Source organism: Chrysochloris asiatica, unplaced genomic scaffold, assembly GCF_000296735.1.
Source record: "Chrysochloris asiatica unplaced genomic scaffold, ChrAsi1.0 scaffold00008, whole genome shotgun sequence".
Taxonomy (NCBI): Eukaryota; Metazoa; Chordata; class Mammalia; order Afrosoricida; family Chrysochloridae; genus Chrysochloris; species Chrysochloris asiatica.
Genome location: NW_006408526.1, coordinates 34,947,418 through 34,967,193, shown reverse-complemented (window position 1 = coordinate 34,967,193; position 19,776 = coordinate 34,947,418). Strand labels below are relative to the sequence as shown.

Below are 19,776 nucleotides of genomic sequence, written 5' to 3'. Positions count from 1 at the left end.
GATATCATGTTTGGTAAGGTGGAGGGTCAGGGAAAAAGAGGAAGACCCCCAACGAGATGGAATGGCAAAGTAGCAGCATCGATAGACTCAAGCGTGGCAACAATAGTGAGGTGGGCCCAGGATCGGGCAGTGTTTCGTTCTACTGTGCATAAGGTCACTATGGGTCGGTACCCACTCAATGGTACCTAACAACAGCAACATCAATGAAGTGCCAGAAAAGCAAACATATCTGTCTTGGAAGGCAGTACAGCCAGAATTTTCCTTAGAAGTGTGGATAGAAAGACTTTGTCTCTTATGCTTTGGATATGTTATCAATAGTAACCAGTCCCTGGAAAAGGACATAATGTTTAGAAAAGTGGAAGATGAGGGAAAAAGAGGAAGACCCTCAGCAAAATGAATTGAAAGAGTGGCAGCAACATTGGGCACAAACATAACAATTGTGAAGATTGCAGAGGTTTGAACTGTATTTCATTCTGTTTTTCACAGGGTTGCTATAAATCAGAAGTGACTCGAAGGCACTTAGCAAAAACAACAACAAATTTGATAAGAAGCCCTGGTATGGCACTTTAGGATAAGCACTGGATTGCTAATCACAAGGTTGGCAGTTCAAATGTACCAGCTGCTCCTCAGAAACCCTATACAGGGTCGCTATAAGTCAGAACCAACTCAATGGCACCTAAAAACAACAATGGATGTGGTAAAGAATGTTGGTGGCGCTATATGATACGCACAAAGTCAGCAATTCAAATCCACCAGCCAGCCACTCTTCTGGAGACAGTTGAGACTTTCTGCTCTCGCAAGTATATACAGCCTTAGAAACTCTATACGGGGTCACTGTGAGTCAGAACGTACTCGATGGCACCTAAGAACAAGAGAAACTTTAGACCCTCTGTCCTCTGGTGTGCCTCCAGAATTCCAGTTTTAGGATTAACAGCATCTGTTGTTAATTAGTCCATCTCTGAGGAGCCCTGGTGGTACTGTGGGTTAAGTGTTGGATTGCTAACTGCAAGATTGGTGATTCAAACCCACCAGTCACTACACAAGAGAAAGATTAGGCAGTTTGCTCCTGTAAAGATTTACATTCTTAGAAATTCAAAGGATCAGTTCCACCCTGTCCTGTAGAATTGCTGTGAGTCAGAATGGCAACAACTAATGTACTACGATTGGTTCCTCAGTGAAACAAGTGTACCATATAAGTCCAAGGTATTAATGATCAGAGAAATTGTGTGCAGGAGGCTGAAGTTATGTGGAAACTCTCTGTACTTTCTCCACAAATTCTCTATAAACCGAAAACTGCTCCTTAAAAAAAGGACTATTACACATTTGTAGAAACTAAAAGGAAAAAAAAAGACAAAAACAGAAAGCAATGGAAGATAAATAGTGTGTGCATGTGTGTGTAACTCTTAGCTCTACCTGCTGCAAGAGACTGAAAGTAAAGCAAAGGCATACCTTACCCAGACCATGGTCTCTAATAATATTCCCCACCAAAAAGACTCTGCGTTCCTTGGAGAAAGGATTCCAGTCTGGATCAGGAAAGCTAACTGATGAGTGTGGAGCACTTTGCTATTTTAAGAAGTAAGATGGTCTTCAAAAAAATGACAGAGGCCAAAACAGAGAAGCCTGCTTGACCGAGAACCTTCACGGACAAAATCTAGAACCATATTAACATCAAAATAATTAACCCATGAACTATGTAATAATAAAACATGATAAAAACAGGAATCTATACATTCACATTAATAAGATGTAACAAGGTGAAGACATGCTAAATATATATATTTAGAGAGTCAGAGACAGACCTAGAGTGAGAAAGTGACCAAGAGGTGAAGAGTGGCAGAAAAACAGAGAGAGACAGGGACAAAATGTTAACAATATGTTAATCTGAATAAAGGATATTTACATGTTCTTGAAGCTCTTCTGTAACTTTGAAATTAGTTCAAATGAAAAGTTTCAAAAAATCAACAAAACAGGAAAAACATAAGGGAAGACAAATAAATCGATATAAAGGCTGGAACTAGAATGGTAGCATTGGTCTTTGCCTTGGGCTGACCTTTTGGTGGGTCAGCAATGTGTACTGGAGTCCTGCCATGAGACCACCCTTTTTGTCAAGCAGTCTTGTCTGACCTCCAGGTTAACCCTCCCTGATAAGCAAGGGTGTCATATGCATATCTTCAAAGCATTGATCCTAAATTACTTCTAGCACATCCACTGTCTTGCTGAGAGGAGTCAGATACTCTGGAGACAAAATAAAAAAACAGCAACATGGGCCTCCATAAACAACCTCTGTCACGTTTGCTCTGGGGAGCAGTCCTAAGTTTTGTGATTTGAAAGACACCCTGACTGATCTCGCAGCCTAGTGAATGGGGCTCTTCTTTTGCCAAGGAAAGGGCACAAATGGAGCCACTATAAATATTTCTATTCATTCTTGGGGTCTGGATACCCCTACTGCTTTGACATGGCAAGGTTTCTACCCCATGAGAGATAAAAACAACAACAACAACAAAAAAAAAAAAAAAACCCACAAGTCAACAGAATGGCTAATTTTTCTACAAAGAGAGGCACGGTGGAATTTAAAACGGGAGAAACATTCTGCTTGGGGTGGTGCTCTTCCAGAGCACACTACAGACTGGGGAAGATATGCACAGTAATTCAATTGTCCTGGAGCACAGAAATCCTGAGTAAGAAAATCTAGTCTCATCTCCTTCCCCACCCTAACTAGCCTCCCCTGTTATATAACCCCAACTTACGGCAGAAGTCATAGGTTCTCCAGGGGCCCACCTCCACGTCAGCATTCTTGCAAGCGCTGGCATAGCGAGCCACTGAATCACAGAGTTCTGACTCATTGCCCCCACTCTGGCATAGGCGGTAGAGGCAGGTGCGGTAGTAGGCCGTGACGTTGACCACACCATGGCACTCCAAGAAGGAGCTGTTGGAGGGGTCATTGATAATACCGCATCTGGAGCGGCTCCGATAAAACTTGAGCAGTTCTGAGTCATTGTTGCAAGCCTTCAGAAGGTCCCCACACTCCCCATTGCAGATCTCCTCAAAGGTTGTCCAGCTTTCCAGGAACACGGCTAGGTTGTCTGTGCACTTGCCATTGGGGAGGCAGAACTCGTCGCTGGCATTTGCATTGAAGAAGCCACACAGTCCTCCGGTGCAATTGAAGTAGGTGGTGGACAGCCGGATGTACAACAGGCCTATGTCTGAATACTGCACGGTCACAATACCCTTGGATTCCAATGTGGTGCTGTTTTTGTTTCGATAAATTTCCAGCTTTCCCGAAGGATGGAAAAATGGTAATTCCACTTCCTGACCATTCAACTGCAAAACCAAGTCACCATTTTCAGTTCCAGAGATACGCAGAGTAACCACAAGTTCCCAGGCTATGGAATACAGACCTGGTTCTACTCCATGACTATCTTGTCCTTAGAGAAAGGACAAGAAACTGATGATCTGTGCAAACCACACAGATAAACACCAACTCTTTCTTCAAGAGCATCAAGAGCATCTTTGTTTCTTTCTTTCCAGAATCCCCTGACTCAACACGTTTGCTGTCTGTGTGTGTATAAGACCCTAAGTGAGCCCAAATAATGTGTGAAAAAAAATGTCTTAGATATGTGTCATTTGCCTGATGCCTGAGCCCTTCATTTTAGGACCTTTCACAGGTACTAACTTTTCTGGCTTCTTCTTTTCTCTCTTCTCTTCAGATTTTTCCTTCCCTATACCCCAGCCTCTTGAAGGCATATAGTGTAGACTTATACTAATAGCCACCCACCTCTCACTATTCTTACAACAGATTAATATCCACCATTGTGTTCAATGGAAATCCAAACCCAACCCTTTCAGTTTGTGCATGTGTGTTTTATCAATAAAAAGTGTATTGACTTTTGTGTTTTAAATGAGAATATATGTGATATGATAATATGTATATTGGATTGTATTGAGCAACTCGCCACCCATCTCAGCTCCACCACTACTGAGCTATGGGGCCCTCACTTGGTCTTTTGGGGATCTTCAAATGGAAACCAGGAATTGCACTAGATGATTTCCAATATTCCTTCTGTAACTAATGATCTACAAATCTGGATGTCTAATAATGGCTATTGTAACCAGATCAGAGTGGGAGATGGCATCGTGGAATATACCTTTATATTATCTGACATGTTACCATCTATGGGTAGGAGATTCAGTATGTATATACTTATTATATATGTGTTGTTGTTGTTAAGTGCTGTTGAGTCAGTTCCAACTCATAGGAACCCTGTATAGGGTGTTTGAGGAGTGGTTGGTGGATTTGAACCATCAACCTTTCAGTTCAAACCAGCCTTGTTGTTGAGCACTTATCCTATAGCACCACACTATGACTCCGTATCTAGATATAATGTACATATATATCTGTATATATATGTGTGTGTAACAGTATATAGACTGTATATATGAGGGGGCTTTGAAAAGTTTGTGGAAAATTCCATTATCTTTTAACTCCACTTTTCTACAAACATCTTGAAGCCAAGCTGTTGTATAGTACAAGTATTAAGAGCACATACTCTGGAACCAGCCTGCCTGGGCTTAAATTCTACTTTATCTCCCTGTGTCCCTGGGGAAATTACTCAACCTCTCTGTAACTCAGTTTTCCCATCCGTAAAATGAGGATGATAATATTATCTACCTTTTCAAATGTAACCTTACTTAGAAGGGACATAGGATAGTGCTTGGCACACAGTAAGCATTCTGTGAATATATACTATTATAGAGCGCTAGACCTTCAAAATCCTTCTAATTTGAGAAATTCCAATTTTACTCCATTGCTCCACCTGACAGACTCTCGTTTGGTGTTTGTAGTTAGGAAATGTTCACATTCCTGAGACATCTTCCTAGAATCCATTCCTGGTCAAAGGCAGAAAGGCAAACTGAAGAGAATGGAAGCCCATCCACTTGGCTTGAATCATCCAAAACCCCTCAAAAGTAGCAAGGACTCTTACCTTGACTTCTGAAGCCCCGACTCCACCTATCTTGACCTCCTGGTCAGCCACAAGGATCCTAAGGCCTCTGAGCCAAGCAGGCCCTGCGTCGAGCTTCTTCTTGTTGATGTCGATTTCTATGTAGTCAGGCTGCTCCGAGCAGGTCTTGAGGAGGGTGTAGGAGAAGTCCGGCGGGAAGGCATAGGCAACCCCATCAAACGTGTGCAGCACCTGGTCCTGGTTGAGCAAGCACACAGTCTCCCGCTTGGGGAAGCAGCCCTGATAACCATCCTCCACCGCGCACACCTCGCCGCTACGGCAGGTCTTGTTGAAGCAATAAACGTCCCCGCCCTCCTCACACAAGCACTGCATGGTGCAATTGGCTGTGGCCCAGAAGAACTCCCCCATGGTGTAGTAGTGGCCGTCGAAGTCGCAGCCACACTTGTGCAGGGGGACGCACTGGCTGGTGCTGAGGACAAAGCCATCGTTGCACTCACAGCCCTCGGTGCACGGGGTTGGGCAGTTCTGAGAGGCTGTCAGATCCGAGCAAGTGTCTGGGCAGCTGCTGGTGCACACGGAATAGTGGCTGAAGCTGGGGCACTGCACAGTGGACACTGGGGTGGGGGAAAGGAAGAGAGTGTGATAACTCAACAGTATCACGCAAGCGGGAGCAGGTCCTCTAATTTGATCATCTAGAGTAGCATGGCACTTAAGTGGCAGCCCCAAGTTTTGTTTTTTTTTTTAAGTCATTGTTTGGCAATCTACAACTTTTAAGCTGTTTGTTTGTTTTTTCTTTAATTAAATAGATGGTGGACCTATCAGATGATCTGATTTTATGTACAGAGTCCGGGCCATTCTTTAAAGGACATGAAATGCAGCTTTCAGGAGAAATGATGAATTGAATATAGTAAGAGGAGTGACTTGAAAGCATGAAATTTCTAGCAAGGCAATTCTTAGAACACCTAAGAGTGGCCAAGGAAGAGGAGTCCTGGTGGCACCATGGTTAAAGCACTCATCTGCTAACCAAAAGTTCAGCAGTTTGAACCCACCCATACCACTGAAGGAAAGGTATGGCAGTCTGCTTCTGCAAGTGTTGTTGTTAAGAGCCATCTTGTAGAGGGTTTTCAGGGAGTGGCTGCTGTGCTTGAACCGCCAACCTTTCCATTCAAACCAACCTTGCAATCCAGAGCATTAACCTACAACGCCACACCAGGACTCCTCTGTAAATATTGTTGTTGTTGTTAAGTACCGTGGAGTCAGTTCCGACTCATAGTGACCCTACACAGGGTTTCCAAGGCTGCAAATCTTTACGGGAGCAGAAAGCCTCATCTTTCTCCCGCGGAACAGCTGGTGGTTTCAAACTGCTGACCTTGAGGTTAGCAGCCCGATTCGTAACCACTACGCTACAGTATTAGAACCTTGGGAAATCAACAGAGCAGTTCTACTTGTCCTACAGGGTCATTATGAGTCAGAATGCACTCAACAACAGTGGGTGGGTAAAGGATTCCTTAGGAGCAATAGCAGCCCAATGGTTAAGTGCTCAGCTACTAAACTACAAGTCAGCAGTTCAAAACCACCATCAGCTCTGCAGGAGAAAGATGTGGCAGTCTGCTTCTGTAAATACTTCAGCTCTGGAAAACTGATGGGGCAGTTCTACTCTGTCCTGTCGGGTTCTTGTGAGTTGGAATCAGCACAACATTAGTGGAGTTTTGTGGTTTTTTTATTTTGTTGGAACAAGAAAGACTATAGGAATGAATTCCCTGTGATATTAAAAATAAGGCTGTCCCTTGGCTTTCTGAAGCGATGTGTATGCCAATTGCTCCAGGAGACTGAATCTCAGCCAGATGCCTTCTGAGGAACCTTCTTGCTTAGAAACCTTTGATTCTGATTTTAAGAACATCTGAGTCTAAATAAATGTTTTGGTTTGGTTGAATCGAACATACAGGGGCTCAGTGGCCTAGCAAACTAGCTCTTTGGATTCAATAAAATTTGTCCTACTGAAACAAACATCAGAGAAAGAGAGAAAGAAGCAAAGCTGAGAGAAACTGTGGAAAATTGAAATTAGCATCAGCAGAGAAAAACATAGAGATCTTATAGATAAAAATGTAGTCAAGCAATGTGGGTGCTACTGGATTGAATACGGATTATAAAGAAGTCACATTCAATCAGGCCCAGGGCTGGGGGTGTTCTGGGTAGCATACAGACTGTCAGTCACAGAGCAAGAAAAGTGCATGGTTTCTTCATAGCCTGACCAATAAACTAGGAATTAGCATAAACCTGATACATGATGATTTATGTGACTCCAACTCCTACTGATAGGGAAAAAATCTCCCTCTGGCCTCGGAACTTAAAACTTTTCATTTCCTTACCAGTGGCATATATGTAGGGGCTATAATTTTCTGTTAACTCATATGAAAACCAAAGACCAGGAAGGGAACAAAATCCAAAGAATCAATTTGTTGTTTGCTTATTTAAGTTTCCATAGCCAAAAAAAGGAGAGAGATTTAAATGAAATAGAAGGAAAAACTAATGAGATGACTAAACAGTATAAAATGCTTAACCCAACCCCAGATTCACTATCCTGTTGGGGTTTTTCCTAACCATGTAGCATTTCAGAGAAAGCACTGCTTTATTGGTGGACTGCTAACTACAAGGTTGGCAGTTAAAACCCACCAGTCACTCCTCAGAAGAAAGCTGGACAGCCTCAGAAATCCTATGGAACCATTCTACTGTGTCCTATAGGATGGTCACGAGTGTGACATGACTTTACAGCACTGGGTTTGTTGGTTTGGATCCCTCTAATGGACTCCTAAGGAGTCAGGCTGGTAACCTCAAGGTCAGCAGTTCAAAACTACCAGCTGTTCCACAGGAAAAAGATGAAGCTTTCTGCTCCTGTAAAGATTTACAGCCTCTGAAACCCTACTCAGGGTCGCTGTGAGTCAGAACCAAATCCACAGTATACCACCACCACCAATGGAGTCCTGGAGCTCTGGTGTGGCTCTGTGGGTTAATGTGCTGGACTGCGAGGTTCAAGCTCACCAACCGCTCCTTGGAAACCCTATACAGGGTTGCTGTGGCTCAGAAATGACTTGATGGCACTCAACAACAACAACAACAACAATGGAGTCCTGGTGTAGCGCTGGACCGCACTGGACCACAAGGTTGGTTTGAACCACATGGTGGGAGATTTGAAAACACCAGCCACTCCTCGGTAATGCTATACAGGGTCGCTATGGGTCAGAACTGACTCTACAGCACTTAACAACAACAACAAAATGCAGCTCTTTCTTCTTTCAGCAGCAGGTCATCAGAATGCTCCAAAGCAAGTGTGGAAACCCTAAAGAACCTGGTAATGGGGTGGGGTGGGGGGCAGATGTTCCTATTGAGAGGTGAGATGCTGCAGGTTCCTATTGGAAGGTGAAATATTTTCCCATAGGCTGGTTGAGATTAGCTAGCCTAGCTTCTGTACAGACTTAGCAGCCAGGAGCTACTGCCATCTCTGGAAGCCCCAACTCCTCACTTAGTTCTGGGAGGGCCATGGCTGGCTCCCTGCACTCCATGCTTTCAAAACCACTGGCATGAATCAGCAGCCTCTTGTTTTCTGACTAGGATATTGGGTGGTGGGGAGGGGGAATAAAGATCTTCTGACAGTTTATTCTTTATACCTTGTCGTGTTTCAACCTTAGCCTCACCCTGGGGCAATTTGGCTCAACAAAGGCCTTTGTGAAGAGCCCAGAAGCCCTATCCCTGCCCCCTGCACAAGCGAGGTTGCTTACCACACCCAGTCTGGATTCGCCAGTCTCCAATGGGGATGCCGAGGGCTTGGCATACCAGGGCATAGGCCTGAATGGCTTGACAAAGGAGTGTGCCATTGTCCGGCACGCTGCAAAGGTCATACACGCAGCTATGGATAAAGGCCGTAGGGTCCACGACGGTGCCACACTCCCAGAGCGGGCCGTCTGTCTTGTTGAGGAAGCCGCAGTAGTCGGAGCCAAAGTAGAGGGCCTCAGTGGTGGCGTCACACTGAGTGCAGTTATCTACGCAGCCTGAGTCGCATTTCCAGTCAGGGTGGTAGACACGCCAGCTCTCTCCCAGGTCCAGCACTGACATGGCTGGCCTACCATCTGGGCGGAGGAAGTCATCCAGTGGGTTTTTATTGTAGTTCCCACAGAGCCCACAGGTGGAGTTTATATAGGAGCCTGGGATGGAAATGGAGGCATAGTGCTGGCCGTCAAATGTCACTAAGAGCCCAAAATCCGTTTCCACGGCAGTAGACATGCCACTCTGGTAGATTTTCACCGCCCCCAATTCTAAGGTGACGGGCAAAGAAGTCACTAGGTCATTAACCTGCCAACAACAGTAACAGTGAAAGGCAGGTGAGCAGATGCCTGAGCAACAGTTTCCAGCAGAGGTCAGAAGCGGAGGCAAAGGAACTCAATGTTGCAGAGAGAACAGCCCCCCAAAATGTTCACTCCAGTAGGCAACTAAGGAAAGGTTTGCAGAAAAGCCCCAGAGGGCAGGCTGGCTGTGAGCCACCTGGGCACTGTGCATTTGAGCCACAATAGGCTTAACATTTCTAGGACCACCTCTGGGACCTGATGATTGTCAGCCCTTCAAGCTTTTTCCTCTTCATTCCTTTAAACTCACTCCTCACATCCCAGTTTAAATCACTTATTTTTCCATGACCCCTTTACTGCCATTAACACCCACTGGACACTCCTCCCAGCTGAAATGTGGATGTAGACTGCTCGACACAATTTGGCTTCAGGAGCTGCTCTGGTGCTTGTGATTTTCTGAGCGTTTTACCTTCTACCTTTCTTGGCTTCTGGACTATGTCATTTAATCATTCATTCAACCACACACAAAAAATATTTGAACACCTACTGGGTACCAAGCACTATGTTAGGTGTTAAGAACTGAGGGATAAAACAATATTTGTCTCTCAAGGAGTTCTAGGACACAAATAAATAGATGTTTATCACATGCTGTTTTACAGACAAATTAATGGATGCTTCACGGACAGACCAGCAGATGTATACCAACACTTGTCAGGGAGAGTTGGGTAAGACATTTTGGAGGAAGTTCGTCATTGGACTGCTAACTGCAAGGTGGGAAGTTCAAACTCACCAGCTGCTCTTCCAGGAGACAGATGAGGCTGTTTGCTCTCATAAATATTTAAAGTCTTGGAAAACTTGTATAGGGACATTATGCATTTGAATTGATTAAATGCAGCTGGGGTTTGTTTTGCTTTATTTTGTCTGACATGAGTCTTTAAAAAAGGGGCCAAATGAAGAGTGGGAATTGCCACCACTCGTCTGTCAGAGAATTCCAGGATAAGGGAATAAGTCAAATTGGCTAGAAATAACTGCACGTGGAAAGGGACAGTCACCAGGTTTTACTGGGCTGCAGAGGGAAGGGTGGCCAGAAATAAATCTGGAGGTGCAAACACCACCAGATCAACACACACTTATTCAGCCCCGTCTGTGTGCCAAGCACTGTTTTAGGAGTTAGAGAATCAGCAAGGAACAAAACAGATAAAATTCCCTTTCATGGAATCTGTATTCTTGTTGGAGATCCAGTAGTAAAGAAAATAAGTCAGGAAAATGTATCAAGTAATATTATAGCACAGAGTCCCTGGGCGGATGAAGTTTCTAGTCCACCCAGAAGCACATTGGAAGAAAGACCTGGCAACCTTCCTCTGAAAAACCAGCCACCAAAACCCCATAGAGCAGAATAATTCTACTCGGACACATAGAGAGTCTTCATGAGTTAACAGTAATTGGTTGCACTATATAAGTGTGATGGAAAGCAATAAAGCAGGGGATGTGGATAGGAAGAGGGTTTCTAATTTTAAATAGTACAGTGAGGGAAGACCTCACTTGGAAAGCCAATCATGTGTTTACTTGGTGTAACAGTGTTTTGACCCCAAGGACAGTGTGACAGGAGCAGAGAGAGCAAGCAGAGGGCAACAGTAGATGATGTCAGGGAGACAACAGCAGCCAGAACATCCAGAGCCTTGTTGGTCATTGCCAGGACTTTGGTTCTGACTATGGGTGAGACTGAGAGCCAAGGGGTGTTTAGAGCAAGGATCGACAAGATCTAACTTCCACTTTAAAAGAATTGTTTGGGCTTCAGTATCGACAATAGGTCTTGGAGGCCCTTTTATGACATGTTAGGAAACAAACAAAACTTGGATATATTTTCTGTAGGATAGCCCCTGAAGGGTTTCAAGTAAAGGCATGGATGGCATAGTCACATTGGCATTTCAGAGAGTCCATTCTGGCCAGTGTGAGGGTATATTGATAAATGACAAGATTTGAAGCAGAAAAGCAGAGGTTCAGGTGGGCAAAGGAGGGAGAGGAACCAAAGTAGATCCAGATGGGAAGACTTGAAGAGAAAGGGATAAATTGCCAGTGTAAACTCAGCAGGATCTGGTGGTTTTTACAGTGAGCGTAAGAGAAAGGAGATGATAGTGGAAGAACCCCAGGTAGTCTAGCTCATGTGAGTAAGTGGCTTGATAAACCTCCAACAGAGGGAGTTAATAGTCTTCATTTTCACACTTAACCAATATTAGGTACCATCAAGTAGGTTCTGACTTGCAGCAGCTCTACGTCAAACAGAATGAAACACTACCCAGTCCTGAGCCATCCTCACAATTATTCCTATATTTGAACCCATTGTTACTACCACTGTGTCAGTCCCTGTCGCTAGGGGTCTTGTCTTTTTCACTGACCCTCCACTTTACAAAGCATGACGTCCTTCTCCAGGAACTGGTCCCTCCATACAACATGTCTAAAGTACACGAGGCAAAAAGTCTTGCCATCCTCGCTTCTAGGAAGCATTCTTGCTGTACTTCTTTCAAGAGTGTTTTTGTGTTTTTTTTTCTAGTGCCAATTGTTGTTGTTGTTGTTAAGTGCCGTCGAGTCGGTTGCGACCCATAGTGACCTTGTACAGGGTTTCCAAGGGTGTAAATCTTTATGGGAGTAGAAAGCCTCATCTTTCTCCCACAGAGTGGCTGGTAGTTTCGAACCGCTGACCTTAAGGTTCGCAGCCCGATTCGTAACCACTACGCTACCAGATATTTGTGAGCTGAGATGAAATGGCTAGTCTAGAATGGTCCCAGCTGGAACTCACTGGTCAGTAACATATACAAGAGGTTTTCAACAAGTTCATGGAAAAATGGAGTGAAAAGATAATGGAATTTTCCTGTAAACTTTTTGAAACATCTTCATATATTCCAAGCTGGCCTGCACCCAAACTAATCTCTGGAATATGAGAAGGATAAGACACTTACCTGCCACCATTGTTAGGACTTTCTGAATTGTCTAGAAAGTAAGACAATAGATTGTCCACACATCTCCTCCAAGAATCACCATGGCAGGCACCAAGCACAATCCTCTGTCTTTAGAGATGGTTGTTGTTGTTAAGTGTCGTTGAGACAGTTATGACTCATAGTGACCCTGTATAGGGTTTCAGCAGAGAGGCTGATGGATTTGAACCACCAGCCTTTCATTTCAAACCGACCTTGTGGTACAGAGCTTATCCTACAGTGCCACATTAATGAAGATGAGAACAAGAAAAATAGGCTGGGGGGGGGGGGGAATGTCCTACAAGTGAGCTAGAACAAGTAAGAAAAATCTAGGAGCTGATCAATTTATCCTCATTTCCTAGGTAGAGGATTATTCAACAAGGGTAAGAAAGTCATACTAAAGGGCAGGTCAGCAAAAGTATTGGATAATTATCATGTATTGTTCTGTGCTGAGATGTAGAAAGTGAAATCTACCCAAAGGTTGGTATCATTTTAAATGCCAAATACATTGAAATTGCTGAGTGTCTTTCCCTTACTCACATTCAGGCTCCCGCTAATCAGTAGCAAAATCTTATGAGTCTCAAAGCAGCAGCTATGGGGTAGCATATGACCGGATATTCAAAAGTCTCACTTGCTTTTCCTACAACAGATCTGGTCCCACTTAAACATAACAACCAAACAGCTTACACCTAGGTCAACCAACTGCTGCTATGCCCCGGTTCACACCTTTCTTGCTGACATAATTGTCAACAATTATGTACCTCCTCTCATTCTTTAAGAATGTTTGTTTGAACCACAAATACTGGACAGTGCTCAGAATAGGAGCTGCAGAAGGACTTTGACTCCCACCCAGGATTTCTTATTTCATTCTTTTATTCCTTAACGAGTTCAATCAATTCTTGATTAGCTGACCGCTGATGCGTTCCACTTCTTGCTTTCTTGCCTTCTCCCAGTCTTCTAGTCATTTCCCTGTTCAGTAACGTCTCTCCCAGATGTGTCAGGAGAGAGACGGAGAATTACAGAAGCAAAGGGTTTAGGACTGAAGGAGACTTTGAATGGGCAGTGTGGAGCTAGCATGGACTGAAAGCCTACTATGTGCCAGATGTTATACCAGGCACTGCGCATGTGGGCACCCTATTCATCTTCCCTTTTATAGATAAGGAAATCGAGTCCAGGGCGTATGTGATTTACTGGTGACAGGGCCTGACTTCAATGCTGTGCTGTCTCTCTTATTCCCTGAACTGCCCTTCCAGTCCCAGGTCCAGACGATATCCCAAGTACCCCGTCCCCTCAACACTGTCACCTTCATTCTACAGAAGAAGTGATGCTGAAGAGGCCACTGAATCTGACTCCGGAGGCTGAGCTCTCCATCTCCATGTGCTATAGGACTTGGCATTCTTTCCACAGATGCACCCTGAAGTACTCAGGGGAGCGTTTTGAAAGCTAGTAACCATCCTCTAGAAGGAAACATTTCTTGTAAATGGATTTTACTTTTGCTGACTGGCCCTCATTCACACATGTAATCCTAAATTGTGTGTTACTTGAGAAGAATTCAAACAAGGGAGACCCATCTACATAACCCAGTTCCTAACCCCAACATTTGGAAAATGGGTTGTTAGATGGGCATCTACCGTTTGTAAGAACCGATCTAAGAGGCCATTCCATCCACTGGTCCAGTGACTCTGAAGAAGCCAGCTGCCTCACAGGCCTATCTTGGCTCCTTTCTGTGCCCCATTCCGACTTCACCTGGGCCAGGACTCTGCCCTCTGTCACACCTCTCCCCAGCACAGAGGTGTATTTAGAGATACTTGGAAGCCATGTGGCAAAAGATAAGGAGACTGTTGTTAGCTTGATGTTGGAGTCAAAAACCTTTTCTTTCTGGAACATTTATATTCACATCCACATCTCCCTGTTGCTACAGAAAATTGAGGAATCCATGCCCTATGCCTGGATGATGGAACAGAGCCTCGCAAAATTAGCAGGGCTGCTGGGCCTGAAAGAAATGGCATTGTCCCTTCCCAGCTGGAAAAAAAAAAAGTCTTAGTGTAAGTGAAAAACAATTTTAATCAAAATGGAAAGTAGGAATAAAGCATGAAGCTTTCTTTTTCAACTGTAGGTATCAGACACATCATTCTCACAGTACCAGCAAGTAGGGGAAAGCTAGAGATGATCTTTCTAGCTTGAAATGTTAAGCCTCTATCAACAAGGAGAAGGAACTCTGGTAGCGTAGTGGTTACAAGTTGGGCTGCTAACCTCAAGGCCATCAGTTCGAAACTCCCAGTAGTTCTGAGTGAGAAAGATGAGGCTTACTGCTCCTTGAAGATTTACAACCTTGGAAACCCTATGCTGGGTCGCTATGAGTCGGAACCGACTCCACGGCATACAACCACCACTATCGCTAAGGGTCGGAACCGACCCGATGGCACTTAACAACAACAACAACAAATCTATAAGACTACCTGGGTGGTTCAAACAGTTAAAGCACTTGGCTGCTAACCAAAGTAGGTCAGTGTTTCAAAGCCACCCAGAGACACACTGGAAGAAAGACCTGGCCACCAGCTTCCTAAAGGTCATAGGCATTGAAAAGCCCAAGGAGCACAGTTCTACTCTAATGCACAGGTGGTTGTCACAAGGTGAAATTGACTTGGCAGCAACTGGTTTGACTTTTTATCTACGAGGATGAATATAGTGCTCAACTGCACAATGTGAATTTAAAAGGGAAAAATTCCGAAGGTCTGTCTGCACCCTGACTCCTAGCTTTGATTTGATACGCAGAGCTGTCCCTAGAGAGACTAACCAAATAGCAAGCAAATTGGCATGTCAGCCTCAGTAATAGCTCACTTTTCCAATTATGACATTGAGGAGCTACACAGACCTGGAGAAGCCAGAGCTAGAGAAAGTGGGATGAGTTCCTCCATCCTGCCTTTTGTTAGACTTGCTACATCAATTAAAACTACAAGACATATTTAAAAAGAAAAGAAAGGCATCCCTATCTGATGCAGACCATGCTGACCCGGTCAGGAGGTCAAGACCCTGTGGGCCCAAGCGTTGTTGACCGTCCAAACCATAGACTCTGAGGATCAGACTTTAGCTACCTAGTAGACATAGCAAACTGTCCCTCATCTGATTATTCAGTAATGCTTGTTAGTAATCTCATACATGAGCCCTGGATATCCACAGACAAATGTAAAAACCTTCCCTAAAAGCCGAGACTGTAAATTCCAAAAAGGCAAGTCCCCCTAAAAAAAAAAAAAAAGCTAAAGAGGACAGAGAGAAACACTGTTAACTGATGATATATGGAGGGGATAATAATCAATGTAATGAAACAAGCTATATGAATGGTTGAATGTGAAGCTGATGATGTGCCCTGTAAACTTTCACTCAATCCAAAATAAAAACATTTAATAAAAAAAAAAGAAAAGAAAAGAAAAGAAAGGCATCCCTGCCTTGGCATCAGTTCTGGTTTGTAGTTTCTGTAATGACCTCCATGTGTGGGGATTAAAGATGGCACGGCATTGCAGCAATCAACCTGTGCGGTCTTGGTTATTACTGTTTGAATAAAAATGCATGGTTGCAACCAAGTCTTCATTAATATTATGAAAATTGGGACCTTCACAAATTTAGTAATTGCTAGTGGCTTTTTCCCTCTCCCTCTTTTGTCCAGGGCCTTGCTTGAAATCCAGGTGGCAGTGACAGAAATCATTTGCCTCTGTTAACCAGGCCAGCAGAGATCCATGTTCCCTTTGGGGAAAACAGTATGGAGAGAGGGGGCGAGGTCAGTCCATGGTTGCTAAACAAAGGACAAACTGAATTATGGGTTAGTGTTTTTGTGTTTGGGGTACTGGTGTATGTAGTGCTATAGGATAAGCTCTGGACTGTTAACTACAAGGTTGGCAGTTCAAACCACTAATTACTCCATGGAAACCCTATGCAGGGTTGCTATGAATCTGAACCAACTTGATGACACTTAACAACTTTTGTGTTTAGGACATTGATGGTTCACTTGTAGAATTCTTGCCTTCCTAGCATGACAAAAGACATATTTCCATATATCACCCAACAAAAACTTGATGGATTGAAATGGTCCTATCCACAACTGATCATGGGGATAGCACAGAACTGGGTAGCATTTCATTCTGCTGGGCATGGGGTTGCTATGATACGGGGTCGACTCAATGACAGCTAATAATTCTGTGTTTGCATCATTTCCAGGACATGGTCCCATGTCTACAACTCTACAAGCCGGGTCCATGGGAAATTAAACTTACCTCTCTTTTCAGTTACTTCTGAGTTGTGCACGTATGTGTGAATGTGCTTTGTGTGTGCATTCCAGGGATGATGAGGGAATGAAGAATATAAATTAAGTTAAAAAGAAGATAGACATATCAAAGAGAGAGCTTACGTTAGCTCTTGGATAAATCATATTTGGCTTAGGAAACAATTTATAAGAAATTTGCAAGACAGGAAGAACCACACATCTCTTTGGTACTGTGGCAAGCCAAACAGCATAACCAGGAAATCTGGGAAAGACCTCCCCTGGCTGAACAGTCTCCAGCTTCACCATGCCCCCATGAAGGACACAGAGGGGCTCACCTTAACTTTCCCATAGCTTCCTTTAGGGATGAGAACCTTGTAGCCATTCACCTCCACAGAGAGCTCCTTTACCCAGGAGACAGCGGAGCCCCCTCGGTGCTCGTTCTTGGCCTCCACACTGAAGAAGGGGAGGCTAGAAGTCTGTAAGCACTGACGGGCCAACAGGTAGGCACAGGAGCCTTGGAAGTGGAAGAGGAAGCCATCAAAAGTGTGGTAGTGCGGCTCCCCAAACACTACACATGTGCTGGTCTCCACAGGGTTGCAGTAGAAGAATTTGCCTTTGGGTTCGCACACCTCATAGGGGCCACAAGAGGCCTCCTGGCAGTAGATCTCGTTGTTGAAATCCAGACAGCGGCACTTGATGGTGCAGTTCAGGTCATCCCAGAACACGTCTCCTCGCCGCAGGAACTGTCCTGGAGAATAATGACATTGAGCCAACATTTATTAAGCACTTACTAAATGCTTAACTTGCCTTGTACCATTTAATCCACTGAAGAACCCTATTTGGCAGGTATTCCCTTGTCTATTTTACAAGTGAGGGAGTCAAGGATTAAGAGAAGTTGAGTGATTTATCCAAGATCACTCAGCAACTTGGTAGGGGGGCCAGGACTCAAAAGCCAGGGCTATCTAACGGCAAAGTCTAAGATCTTGAATTATTATCTCTGTGGCTGGTGAATAATCCATCACTCAAGGAAAGACACACTGTCTTTAATCCATGGGGAAGGAGTCCTTTCTTCCCTTTCAGGAATAGGAAGAAGGGTATTCAGAAAGCAGGTCAAGCTCACCAAGGTAATGCAGGAAAATTATCTGTTTATGCATTTGCTCAGTTATGTTTACTCATTTATTCATTCAACAAACATTTTTTGGGGGCCCATTATGTATCAAAAAAGAGCAGTCTCCTGAATCAGGAGTCAGACACACAAGTATAAATCCCGGGCTCCCTTGGAAGGGTCTGGAAAGAGCTGGCCTCTGGCTTGACACCTTCAGCCACACATTTAGCGCCCCCTTCAGGTCAAGGAGCTCTGGTAGCGTAGTGGTTACGAATTGGGCTGCAAACCGCAAGGTCAGCAGTTTGAAACTAACAGCTGTTCTGCGGGAGAAAGATGAGGCTTTCTGCTCCTGTAAAGATTTACAGCCTCAGAAACCGTACACAGAGTTGCTATGCGTCTGAACCAGCTCCATAGCACATAACTACTACCAACACAGGTTAACTCAAACAGAAGTCCTTTCTGTATCTGTCCATCAGGAACAATTAAATCTCGACAGGTAATTGTTTCATCTCTGTTGAGAATAAGCTCTCCAAAAATAGATTTATTTACATTCCCAATAGGTTGTATGCATCGATCCTTAAAGCAAACACTCTAGCACTGGTCCAGGACTGTATATATTGGAACAGCCTCCACTTGATGTTATTTCCAGTCTGCTTTTTCAGGCTCCCAATAAATGAGAGGAAAATGTCTTTAAATACCAGAGGTTTGAACCAAAACGTAGACTGAGATCATTTTGTTTGTGAAATGATAGTATAATAAACCACCTCTAGGCAATACTTCCCATGCTATAACCCAGGCCAACTCCCAGTCTCATTAGATTGATATATGCCCAGTGGCACATAAAAATGCACAGCCATCTGTGTAAGGATATTGAATTTGTCCTGTCTATGAAACCCAAACCCATAACTCAGGAGGAAAAGAATGAAGTCAAAGTGGAGATTTTGTACATAGCTGGCACCTAGCCCATTGCCCAGCTCTGCAAGCCAGTGTTTTCCATTATCACAACACTTCTTTCTCGGGACTCAGGTGAGAGGCCTACCCTGGGCACTTAGGTTGCATAGTAGCCACAGCCAATCAACTCTGTGATGCTTGGACAAATGGGTGGTAGCCTCTGGGTAAGAGTCTGTAATTTATTAGTCCCTTAGTCCAGGACATAACAGGGAAGATGGGAATGTGGTATTGGTTGGTATCTTTTACAGAAATTTGTTGTTGGTGTGTGTCATCGAGTCGGTTCCAACTCATAGTGACCCTGTATAGTCTTTCTGAGGCTATATATCTTTATGGGCACAGAAAGCCTTATCTTTCCCCTTCGGAGCAACAGATGGATTCAAACCACTGACCCTGCAGTTAACAGTCCAACAGTAACCCACTATGCTACCAGGGCTCCAGATCTTAAGTGATGTTGTAGTTATACTCTATAAAGGAGAGAGGTTCTGAAATTCTGGTGTGTTTTGCAACTAGATTCTTTCCACCCCAGTTTAATACCAGCTTAGCTCCAAAGCAGCTATTTGCTATTCTGAAAATGAGGGACTTTGCAGAGTCAACAGAGGCAAGGATATCCAGACAGGTCATCTTCCCAAATGATCTTTTCTGAGAGCAGAGGCCGAGGATTAAAAAGCCTGAACACATGGCAGCGAATGACGGCAGAAAGACTTGGCATTTCATACCATGTGAATATGACTTTTCTGTGTATTAAATAGATTGAAGCTGAGTCAAGAGAGAAACTAGGAATTCCTAGGGATGCCACGATGTGCAGGCCTCTATCAGATGAGGCAAATTAACCTCAAGATTTTCTGAGCTTAACTTACTTTCTCCAGGGTCTTCCTGTGTTTCCACAGCTCCCTGCACTCAGGTTTATCATCACATGATTTACGCTGTATCATCATTGTTACTGCAGCAATCTACCATGATAGTGGCTTCAGCGGTAAGAGCACTTTCATCTCTAGCACCTAGCAGAGTGGCTAGCACCTAGTTGGGGCTCTCAAAACATTCACTGGAAAGTTGGGGTGGATGGATGGATGGAGGGAGGGAGGGAGGGAGGAATGGAAGGATGGATGGATGGATGGATAGATGGATGGATGGATGGATGGATGGATGGATGGATGGATGGATGGATGGATGGATGGATAAATGGATGGATGGA

At 44.1% G+C, this 19,776-nt stretch overlaps 1 protein-coding gene across 1 annotated transcript in view; it reads right to left on the bottom strand.

Moving 5' to 3' along the window:
• The window catches only part of TECTA (tectorin alpha), a 92,131-nt gene that overhangs the window by 57,805 nt on the left and 14,550 nt on the right, over positions 1-19,776 (bottom strand). Inside the window, exons 6-9 of the mRNA XM_006833923.1 lie at positions 16,864-17,276; positions 8,738-9,308; positions 4,983-5,575; positions 2,748-3,321 (exon numbers count right to left, since the gene is read on the bottom strand). Of these exons, the coding sequence (XP_006833986.1) occupies positions 2,748-3,321; positions 4,983-5,575; positions 8,738-9,308; positions 16,864-17,276 (2,151 nt within the window). The remainder of the gene's footprint in view (positions 1-2,747; positions 3,322-4,982; positions 5,576-8,737; positions 9,309-16,863; positions 17,277-19,776) is intronic.